At 30.8% G+C, this 11,925-nt stretch overlaps 2 protein-coding genes across 5 annotated transcripts; one reads left to right on the top strand and one right to left on the bottom strand.

Moving 5' to 3' along the window:
* Positions 1-7,122: 7,122 nt before the first annotated feature.
* On the top strand, positions 7,123-9,002 carry LOC145103062 (uncharacterized). 4 transcript variants are annotated; one of them, XM_079040597.1, is made up of 7 exons: positions 7,123-7,351; positions 7,463-7,512; positions 7,867-7,963; positions 8,108-8,193; positions 8,273-8,337; positions 8,429-8,511; positions 8,610-9,002. In XM_079040597.1, exons 3-7 carry the CDS (start codon positions 7,883-7,885, stop codon positions 8,700-8,702), a joined length of 408 nt encoding a protein of 135 aa, XP_078896723.1. In that variant the 5' UTR covers positions 7,123-7,351; positions 7,463-7,512; positions 7,867-7,882; the 3' UTR covers positions 8,703-9,002. The 4 variants fall into 4 exon arrangements, with proteins under 4 accessions (XP_078896723.1, XP_078896724.1, XP_078896721.1 ...); XM_079040595.1 differs by having other exon boundaries at positions 7,124-7,351; positions 7,463-7,492; XM_079040598.1 differs by lacking the exon at positions 7,463-7,512 and having other exon boundaries at positions 7,123-7,378.
* A 217-nt stretch (positions 9,003-9,219) lies between these two features.
* LOC145103061 (protein UNUSUAL FLORAL ORGANS-like) lies at positions 9,220-10,543 on the bottom strand. The gene has a single exon (XM_079040593.1). The coding sequence runs from the start codon at positions 10,504-10,506 to the stop codon at positions 9,334-9,336; it is 1,173 nt and encodes a 390-aa protein (XP_078896719.1). The 5' UTR covers positions 10,507-10,543; the 3' UTR covers positions 9,220-9,333.
* Positions 10,544-11,925: the final 1,382 nt, after the last annotated feature.

The raw sequence follows: 11,925 nt of genomic DNA, 5'->3' as shown, positions 1-11,925 counted from the left end.
TTTACGTGAAACCAAGGAGCTATAAGATTAAAACTCTCTAGGGCTAGGATTTGAGACAAGCATGCTTCATCAACACACCAAGGACTGATACTTTATGGGTTTCAGGGCCAAGACCATCCTAGATCCGAAGCAGGAACCTCAGATCTGGACTTCTAACTCGAAATGGTTCCTTATCATGCCCAAATGGCCCCAAAACCTCAACCAAGAAAGATTTAGAAGCAACAAAGGCAAGGTGATAGATTGTTGCCTTGAAACTGATGCTCACAATAAAAGGGTTGGATCCTCTCGCTCCTTAGTGGTCAAATCCTCCAAATCTTCCTCTTGCAAAAACCTCAAACTCACTTTCTTCCTTCTCTCACTCAATTTAGGGTTTGGAATCGTGTATAGCAGCTTCTGGCCGACAAGGGGGACCGAGGAGAGAACATAAGGTCCTTTAAATAGGGTGCAAACCCTCATATTAGGGCTTTTCTCGTTCAGACCAGACTCGCCAAGTCTGACCCACTCAGTTTTCTTTGTATTACAGGTAGTGGCACCAGAGCATAAGTTGGATGACTTGTCAAGTTATTTTTGGATTATAGACTTGTTGTTATATTTAACTATTGTAAGGTCTGTATTGAAATGGTTATGCTTTTGATCTGTTTATCGGAACATGACATCCCGAGTATTGTAATTTAATGAAAAATACATTTCTTTAAGAAATGTTTTGGTAAATCTTATTTTTATCATATTTTGTTTTGGGAACAAATTCCGCAACTCTTTTATTCAAAGGATTACTCTGAAATTATTTTAAAAGCATAAATTAAACCGGTCTTTTCTGGCCGTGATTTTGGGGATGTCATAAATTACATGTAATTCACATTTAAATCACAAGTGAATCACATATGAATTACATGTGATTCACATGTAATTCGCATGTAAACCACATGTAACTCACAAGTAAATTTCATATGAATTACATGTGATTTATATATAAATCATAAGTGAATCACATATAAATTACGTCTATATGCACACATGTATTTTTATGAGTTTTCTTGCATTAATCATTTTTTTTTCTTATAGATTTTAAACAATTTGTGGAAAATATCGAAGAGATGAAAATATGGAAAACGAAGACATAAAAACGCTTTGAAATTTTGTAGTATTTTTTATTTTTTTATATTTTATTTTGTATCGAATAAAATACTTGTAATATTGTGTTTATAAATTAAATAAAAATAGATTTTTTATATAATTAATTACAAATATTATAGTATAAGAAAGATACATATATGTACTTGAAATATATATATATATATATATATATATATATATATATATATATATATATATATATATATATATATATATATATATATATATATATATATATATAGGGAAGGGTTATATGGAAAACAAAAAGACCCTAAAAATCATAAAAATGCATAAAAAAATACTTAATGATCACATATCTTTTTTTTTAACGTTATAATCTTAAAAATCATAGCTTTTTTTATAAATTCGCTGAAAAATTAAAAAATCGATTATTTATTATTTATTTATTATTATTATTATTTTATATTCTTGGTTTTTTTTCAAAAATAAAATCAGCGAATTTATATAAAAAGGTGCAGTTTTAAAGAATATAAAGTGAAATTTTTTTTTTGTGATCTTTAAGTATTTTTTGTTTTTGTTTAACAAAAAAAAATCAACGTTTTGGTGTGTGTGTGTGTGTGTATATATATATATATATATATATATATATATATATATATATATATATATATATATATATATCAAGGTTGTAAAAAACGCTCGACGTTAGCTAGGTGGTCGACTGGGGTTAAGGGATTAATCGGTTAGGCGGAGATTAATCGGGGACCATTAATTATCAAGAAAAAATTTTAAAATTAATAAATCTAACTTCAATCATAAAAATATAAGTAAATTGTCAAATTTATCAACTTTCGTACATATAAATATAATAAGAAGATTGAAATTTTATATGTATATATAAATATAATCAAATAAGAATGATTCAAATTTTATAACTTTTGTTGACAAAAGTATAAATATAAATAAACACGTTATATAAAGACTCATTTTAAGTGGTTAGACTAAAATTTGCAATTACTAAATTAAACTGTATGTAATCGTGAACAAAGTTTATTTCAACCTCTGTATATGTGTGTTTTGGTTGTGCGCAAAAGAGATACATTATGTGTGTTTTGTATATATCTTAAAAGAATAAAAAGAAAGATGTGTAAAGATGTGAAAACTGTAAAGAAGTGGAAAAGTTCAAGGTTTGGCATCCCACGTCGACAGGGGAACAAAAGATGAAGGAAAACATACTTTATAAAAAGGGGCCTGGATCATCATCGGGGAAGACTAAGCCGTCAGTTGAGCTTGTTGGTTCTTTCTAGCCGGCGGTTTCCTTGGCTACCTGGCTCCTTTGAGCCGGAAAGTTCCTTGCCTAGGTGGCTCTATTGAGTCGTTAGTTTTTTTTAGAGTTGGCTTGATTGGCCAGGTCCGATTTAGTGTCCGAGTTGTACCGATTTAGTCTGATTAGGACCGAATTGGACCGATTTTGACCGAATAAGACCAAGGACGATTAGCTTACCCTTTAACACTTATTCATAAGCAGTTGGAGGCCGCCAAGCGTCTAGGTGCCAATTAATTGGCCGTCTAGACTGATTTTTACAACACTGATATATATATATATATATATATATATATATATATATATATATATATATATATATATATATATATATATATATATATATATATATATATATATGCACCAAAACGTTGATTTTTTTTTGTTAAAAAAATTAGGGTTTTTTTAAGTATTCTAGTTTTTGTTTACTTAAAAAAAATTAAATATAAAATTTTAACAATTTGAAAATTTTGGATTTATAAGAAAAATGAGAAAATTTTTGAATTATTAAAATTAATGAGACTTTAATGTATTAAATATATTACATATATAAACATTTTCTAATAAATATCTTACATATATATTACCTTACATATTAAATGTGGAATTTTAATTTGATAAAATGGAAAATACAATAAAATGACAAGTGGAAAATAGAAAATTTAACATTTTTAGAAAATGCCATGTGTCTAAATGAAGGAGAAGAGGACATGTGGCAAAAAAACATTCATTTATTATAGTAGATTAGGGTTTTTTTAAGTATTCTAGTTTTTTTTTTTAAAATCTATTTATTTTTAAAAACTTACTTTTTAAAAAAAATACAGTTTTATAAAAAAATTCCAGCTTTTTTAAAAAAATACAATTTTTTTTTTAAATTGCAGTTTTTTGAAAAAAAAATGTCATTGTTTTTTTATAAAAATGCAGTTTTTTTTATAAAAAAATGCAGTTTTTTTTTAAATTACAGTCTTTGTAAAAAAAATATTTTTTTCAATTAAAAAATGAAAAAATCTCCATTTTTTAAAAAAAATCGAAAATTGTTTAAAAAAATTCAAAATTTTGGATTTATTATGTTATTTTCTAGAACTTTTTATTAATATTTCAAAAAAAAAAATTAAACATTAAATTAGATGGGTAAGATGACGATAATGCTCTTAATGAGTTAATTTTGATCTAACGTTCCACATTTAGTTCTTGGGTTTTCGAGAAACTATGAGTTCTCAACCGATTTCAACCCTATATATATATATATATATATATATATATATATATATATATATATATATATATATATATATATATATATATATATTAATGAGTTAATTTTGATCTAACGTTCCACATTTAGTTTTTGGGTTTTCGAGAAACTATGAGTTCTCAACTGATTTCAACCTTATATATATATATATATATATATATATATATATATATATATATATATATATATATATATATATATATATATATATATATATATAGAGAGAGAGAGAGAGAGAGAGAGAGAGAGGGAGTGGTTCAAATGAGAACCAAAAAAGGTTAAGAACCCTAAGAACTATTTTTTAGATATTTTCATTAAGGACATTTTGGACAAATCAAACATTAATATTCTATTAAGCAAAGTTTTTTCATTCCCTAGTTCACAGCTAGTTGCAACTTGTAGTGGGACCGCTACCGAACCACTGCCTGACCGTTGTCGGACCACCGTCAGAGTAACAACAAATTTAGTAGCATTTTTCTAGGCGTATTCACAACTTAATATAATAAACATTTGTATTTTTCATTTCTTTGTTGATACTTTTTAACACATACCATTTCATTTTTGTAACAAAATGTACAAAATTTTCATAAAAAAATAAAATTATGCCTTGAAAAATTTAATTTTCTTTTTTCTAATTTGTAGATTTCTTTAAAAATATATCATGTATAAGATATATTTACAGTTTAAAATACCATATTCAAACGTAATTAAAGTTTAAATTCACTAATACAAACTTTAATATTTTTGTGCATACATTTTTTCATATTTTAACACAAAAAGTATATAAAATATACAAATTAATATAGTCCGTGTTTAGTTTAATACATAAAATTCACATCATGACATAATACAATCCAATATACACAAATTCGTATTTTAAAAAAAGTCAAACACAAACATTACCACCAACTACCACACGCCATCATCAACCACATGTGTCACCATCGCAATCATTGTTCCTTCAAATTCAGATATGTATATAAAATCATTAATTGATAGCTTAAATATTATATTCACAATTTAATAAACCAATTAATATACTTATTATAAGTTTAATGCAAAATAATTATAAAAACTATTGTATTCTTACATATTTATACAAGCCAAAAAATTAATATATTTGCGAAAAAACTAATACAAAAACGTTCACACATAAATAATTCGTATTTTAACATAAAATTCATTAAGTCACTGCTTATACAATCAATTCGCTGTTTAAACAAAAAATTCACAACTTAATGCTATTAATTAACATTTTTAAACACAAAAATCACATTTTAATAAAAAAATTCACAACTTAATATAGTCAACTCACAATTTAAAGTAAAAATTCATAGGTTAATGCAATTAATTTATAATATAAACATAAAAATCATAGCTTAATATATAAAAGTCATAACTTATTACAATAAATTCACAATTTAATTTTGAATAAGTATAAATTCACAACCATGTTATCAACTTAAAACACTTAATACAGTCAACTCACAGTTTAATACATAAAATTCATAACTTAATGCAATAAATTCACAATTTAATACACAAAATTCACACTTAATATAGTTAAGTTACAATTTAATAGGAAGATCACAACTTAATACTGTCAATTCACAGTTTAAAACACAAAAATCACAGTTTAATACACAAATCATTCATATTTTATCATAAAATCCATATAAGATTCACAACTTAACAAGGCGATTCACAACTTAATATTGTTTATTCATAGCTTAATACAGTTCATTCAAAGTTTAATCACAAAATTCATATAGTTGAAGTTTAAGAACGAGAAGATATACACATCAGATATGTAGCAAAACAATATATTCACAACTTAACTTTAAGAATATCACAACTTAATGCTGTAAATTCACAGTTTAAAACACAAAAATCACAATTTAATACACAAATCATTCATATTTTAACATAAAATCCATATAAGATCCACAACTTAACATAGGCGATTCACAACTTAATATTGTCTATTCATAGCTTAATAAAGTTCATTCACAGTTTAATCACAAAATTCATATAGCTGAAGTTTAAGAACGAGAAGATATACACATCTGATATGTAGCAACATAATATATTCACAACTTAAAACTTTAAGACCTCCACAAAAAACTAGACAAATTAAGAGTAAACTATCATATCTAATAGAGATCTAAAACACATTAACGAAGATATGAAGTAAACCAACATATTAGAGCAGGATCGGGGAAGAATTTGCTCAAAATAACAACAAAAAACTCATTTTGACAAGCTCTGGAAGAACATAAATGAATGAAAATATTAAAAGCATGTACACAAAAGAAATAAAATGATTTTACCTGTAATATCTGCCAGATCTGGAACAAAAAACACGTGAAGCTTGTCAGTCCCGTAAGGAATCACCATCGATAGATCGAAACCACAAAACTAACACCAGTGACAAGAGATTATAGTTATTAAAACTCAGATTCACTTAGATCTAACCAGATCTGGACATATCTAAACTATGAACACCATGAGAAACAAGAAAAAACCATCAGACTCTCATATTTAACCAAATCTGAACAAGAAGCGCCAAAAAAGGTGTCAAAATCACGAATCTGTCAACATGCCACCACACGCGACAGAAAGATGTGGTTGTTCGCCAGAGATCATATAGATCTAGATCTAGAGATGAAAACAACAAACAAATTTCGTAGATCTAGATCTAGAAAAGAAGAAGACGAAACCCGATCAGAAGAAATTAGTTCCATATCTAGACAATAAGAAGAGAAAACCAGATCTGAAGAACCCAGACCTAGAATCATGAGCACGAAGCACAAAAATGCACTGATCTGAGACGTTGAGGTGGTGGTTCGACATCAGAGGAGGTCGACGTTGCTGGTGGTTGTTAGCGTCTTCAACGGCGACGGAAAGGTGGTTCGAGATCTGAAGTTCCAACGAAGAATGTAGGTGTTTTCGCAGGTGATCGGAAGTTGTGACAGAGGAAGAGGAGTTGGTTCTTAATTACAGTTTATGTGATTCCGTGTTTTGACAAGAATTTCCCTTAATTAGTTGGTTCTTAGGTTCTTAATCTTTTTTGGTTCTCATTTATATATATATATATATATATATATATATATATATATATATATATATATATATATATATATATATATATATAGAGAGAGAGAGAGAGAGAGAGAGAGAGAGAGAGAGAGAGAGAGAGAGAGAGAGAGAGAGAGAGAGCAACTATTAATAAAAATGAAAAGAAATTACTATATATTATATATTGTAGGATGACAATTGAACTTGTTGTTTAATGTTAATTTAAAGACGAACAATTCCAATAATAAAAAAAAAAAAATAAAAAAAAAAATAAAAAAAAAAAAAAAAAAAAAAAAACCTCTGATCATTGAACGTGAGCTTTGATGAAACCAAACCTAATGCTCGTTTGGTGGATGATGATGCTTGTAAAAGTGGACGCCATAACAAACCAATCAGTTGACCTTGATTTGCATCATTTCTCTACCAAGAATATATACGAGAATTTGACCCTAACTAGCGGAGCAAATCACAATAACGTTAAAGTACAAGGGTCAAACTGAAACTCTTTATTGGGATCCGAGGGGACCGGCCATCGGGTTTATTTTTACTCCGTAACTCTCCACTGCTCCGCCGGAGGAGCTCTTCGATCGGAATACGTTGTACGTCTTCCCTTCTGTCACATACGCGTATATTTTGATGTCCCTAACCTTGATTGATTAGGGTTGCTATTATAATCATCTGATTGATGCTACTTTGTCGTATTTCTGCAGATAGCGATAATCTCGTTTCCTTTGCTATTGGTTAGGGTTGCCATTTTTCTGTAATTTTGTTGCTCTTTATGAAATTAATATGTAGTCATATCTGGTAGACTGCAAAACTAGAATCTCGACTGGCGGTTTTTAGAAATTCATGATCACAATCGAGTGTTTGTCTCTTGAGTATTTGAAATCTTTAGTCAGAAGTGCATCATAGTTCAATGCACTATGTTCAAGCCCTAATATTGTGACTTCCTTTTTCAATTACGAAGGATAAAGTTTACAGTTTTGAAATTAATTTTACTTATCGATTCTTGATTTGGATATGATGAAATCCAAGAAAGCTTTTGGATAAGATTGCTTTACTACACAAATATATCTCATTTTATAATGACACTTAGGTCAATTTGTTGTTGCAGATATTCATATAATCAAATGGCTAGCACTGCATGTTTTATGATCATTAGCAGAAATGACATTCCTATATACGATGCAGAAGTTGGAAGTGCTCCTAAAGTACGATTTCTTTTGATATATCATTTGTGAATTTGTGAATGCAATGTTTCTTTGCTTTATTACATTTTATCATATAAAGATTTTGTGAAGATTGAAGAACCCTTTTCACTCACAACTTATATATACCTTGCAATGACATTATAGAAAGAGGAAGCTGCACATCAACACCAGTTCATTCTCCATGCAGCTTTAGATGTTGTTCAGGATCTTGCATGGACAACAAGTGCCATGTAAGATTCATAATAATAATTCAATCTCTTTCACAATTTTAATCAAGAAATTTTACTTTTTTCTTTTTATGTTTGCCAGGTTTTTGAAATCAGTTGACAGATTCAATGATTTGGTAGTGTCAGTATACGTTACAGCCGGTCATATCCTTTTTATTTTTGTAATTAATTACCTTACTTTTTAAAAATCATTATATTTTTTAAATTTATATATTTTCATTGACTCAAGTGTTACATACTCGATTGATGCTGCTTCATGACTCACGTAATGATGATGGAATCAAGACCTTCTTTCAGGAGGTTCATGAGCTTTATATAAAGGTAATTAAATTTATGCCTTGAAATATTATTCAAGGCTACACAAATCAAAAGACAAAAAAAAATGTTAAATTTTACTTTTTTACTTTGTCTATGTGCAGATTCTTTTGAATCCTCTCTATTTACCAGGATCTCGTGTCACATCTTCACATTTTGATACAAAGGTCCGGGCCCTTGCAAGAAGATACCTATGAGGCCCTCATCTTAAAGCTTCAAAAGGGTAAATTTGGAATTAAGTTTATTCATAATGCGGTTATTTTGTTTTGATTCCGCTATAGAGTAGGGTATAATTTTTATATACTTTAGCATATAATGCTAAGAATTGATGACAAAGTCTATCTACATGTTTGTTATGATGGAATCAAGGAAGGAATGGAATAGTTGATTCCATAGAAATGAAGAAAAAAAATGTGTTTGTTTTGCCGGATGGAATAGACCATTCTTGAAACGGAATGTAATTTCTTCCTATTTGTTAATTTCCATTCATTTGTCAAGGGGTGTGTTTCTTTTTTTTTTTTAATTGCAATGTAACCCTGTTTTTATTTATGTAATATTTAATGAATTTCTTTTTCGATATTTTTATTGTTTTCATCCAATTAAAATTTTACTTTTGAAAGTAACTAACAAAATATGATTTAACAATTTTATTATAACTTTTATGGGCTTTATAACCTATTTTTATAATTAATTTTTTATATTTGTAAATAAAAGTTTGTGAAATATAATAAAAAAATCCACATAGTAGGATTAAAATTGTACATTGTATTTTCGTAAAAAAAAAAAAAAAAAAAAAAATCATATGGAAGTTCTCTTCATTTGTACATGCTAAATAAAAGGAGAAGAAGCAAGATTTGGGTGAAGAAAAACCCCTTTGATCGGGTAATTTTCTATGTGTTTTCCACTTACCCGATTACAACCTTCAATCCAATTCCATTCCCATCTATCCATACAATTCCGACCTCTTCTCCACACCACAATTCCCAAAGCCATGTCCCTATACAAACAAACTCCCCCTTCAATCCCCACACACTTTACACTCCCACCAACAAATCTTTTCCTTAATTCAACCGGCATTCTTTCAATCACATTCCATTCCCCTCCCTCACCCAACTCCCAAACCACCACATCTCCGCCATGACTCCCGCCAACAACCACCAGCTGTCCATTTCGCGGAACAAGGGCAGCAAATTCCAACATGTACCCCATCGGGACACTGAATTCCCTCCATTTATTCGTATCCATTTCAAACCCCATTATACTATAAGCACGCGCTGATGTCATCCAATAAAGAACCCCTTTCGAGTAAACACTCTCGTTTGGGGTCCACACTGTAAGCCTCACGGAAAACTCCACCGGCATGGACCCCACAACCGTCCACTTTTTAACATTCGAATCAAACATTTCCAATGTCGATTCGTACGAGGCGGCACCACCACTTGCCGCCTCTGACATCCCGCCCGCCACATACAACTTAAACTGCCCGGGACAAACCTCGATGATTCCCACTGCGGGATTTGTCCGTGGTTTTTGAAGAGGCGGAAGCTGCCCGAACTGCCCGGTGAACGGATTACAAACCGAGAGTTGGATCGGGGCACCACCCATGGATTTGAATAGTATCAAACCGTGTCCCCCGATTGTTGACACGGGTTTGATTAGGTTGGGAACATGTTTGAGATTAAGTGAGTGCCAAGTGTTTTCGACTGGATTATGGATGAAACAGAAGTTGTTCTTGTTGGTGGGTAAGGCGATGAACCATGGCGGGTGGTGGTGGTGGTGGTGCCGCCGTGTGTCTCGGGTTGCTGCCCTGGCGCTGTCACGCCAGTGGCGGCAGACAGCCGTGGCGCGAGGTATGGAGGGAGGTGGGAGGTAGGAGAAGATGTTGGATAGGAGATCGGAAGGAAGATTGCTCCACATTTTTTGAACAGGTAGTGGTTGATGAGAGTTATTGTAGTTATAAACACGTAGTGCAATAATTGAAAGTTGCAAGAAATGTTGCATTGAGATGTGTGCCACCTCTGGCTACCCTACCCCACCCTGTGCTATTGGTGATCGAATCTGAGGCACATGGGGATGTACTTAATTAGTATATTATTGTTGTATAATTTGTTTGTGGGTGGAAATTGTTGTTGATGTGTTCTTAGGAGAGCTGAAAGGTCACAAACAACATAAGCTTACAAATATTCTTTTATGTAAATTTGTTGGGTTCTTGGCTTTATTGTCCCATATGGATGTCTTGATGTGTTTTATGCTGAACAATAACGACGTAGGTTATCAGATTGACAGATTCAGAAGGAGTTTTGTTACTATTTAGAAGGGTAATTATGTCAAACGGTAACAACTTGCTTCTTTTTTCTAGTCCAAAAGCTCTCATGTTTTACTTCTGTTTAATCTCGTGTTCTGTGAAAAGAATGCGACTTACTCCAAATACGTGTGGGTGTAATAAAATGAAAATTCACTACGGCCTTTAAGATTTAAGTTTTGGTTAGTTTTTTTTTCATCTATATATGATTTGGTTTTGAAGTTCAGGGTTTTTAGATTTACTTGTGTTTTTTTGATTGGGTCTTGCTGGAAAAGAAACGATGTTGGTGGAGGTTGTTATTGACTTTCAAGTTTAAACAATAAAAAATACATGTAAGTGCACACATGGGTAGTTATTAATAAATGGCCTTTAAACGTGAATTGTCAACAAGTGGGTTGTGATCGGTTGTGGTCGTGGTGATCTGTGGTATAGAGAATGAACTACAATGACCGATAAGAAAGGGAGGCTTCATTTCACTCGGGTGGCAGCGTTTGACTATTCATTTTTTTATTATCTAATACGTTTTTATCTAGAAATACAACCCAAACAATCTTATTTTCCATAACATTCTTATTTTCCTCTATTTACATACACCTATTAATCTTGTCAAAATCCAAATACTATGGATCAAAATCAAAATATCTCAACCAAGTAATTGAAACTGCAATTCCGATAATGTTTTTGGGTTAGATACAACTTCATGTCAGTAGTACTTGAATATGGTATTACCTCAATGTGGTTTTATAAACTTGCTCCAAGGTGGTTCCCATATCCTATAAACTCACATTTTTCAACAATCATACAAAGTTTTCCCACTTTATCCACAAACTTCTTATCCGTTTTAATATATCAACAACCTTTCCAAACACAACCACAACAACCTTCACCACGACAAATTTCACAATCACAACCTTCACCAACGGGTTCTCCGGATTGTATAGCTGAAACACAACTAGAAAAACCTTGACCAATAAGAAAAAATGGGGAAAATCCGCTAAAACCACTCGGCATGAAAGGGTAGCTTGGACAAAGGATGAAGAAGTGAATTTAACACAAGTGTGGGTTTCGGCTTCCCAAGACCCCTTAGTTAGAGATGCTCAAACGTCTAATTATTTTTG

This window comes from Lactuca serriola, chromosome 4 (genome assembly GCF_051521515.1).
Source record: "Lactuca serriola cultivar US96UC23 chromosome 4, Lser_US96UC23_V15, whole genome shotgun sequence".
NCBI classification, from domain to species: Eukaryota; Viridiplantae; Streptophyta; class Magnoliopsida; order Asterales; family Asteraceae; genus Lactuca; species Lactuca serriola.
This window is presented reverse-complemented; position numbering and strand designations above follow the sequence as displayed.

What these genes read in the sequence shown, in the direction of transcription:
- LOC145103062 (XM_079040597.1), top strand. Translation starts at nt 7,883, where the DNA reads ATGGCTAGCACTGCATGTTTTATGATCATTAGCAGAAATGACATTCCT. An exon ending in AAGTTGGAAGTGCTCCTAAA is followed by an intron (nt 7,964 to 8,107) that starts GTACGATTTCTT and finishes ATGACATTATAG; the next exon opens with AAAGAGGAAGCTGCACATCA. An exon ending in ATACGTTACAGCCGGTCATA is followed by an intron (nt 8,338 to 8,428) that starts TCCTTTTTATTT and finishes AAGTGTTACATA; the next exon opens with CTCGATTGATGCTGCTTCAT.
- LOC145103061 (XM_079040593.1), bottom strand. Translation starts at nt 10,506, where the DNA reads ATGCAACATTTCTTGCAACTTTCAATTATTGCACTACGTGTTTATAAC.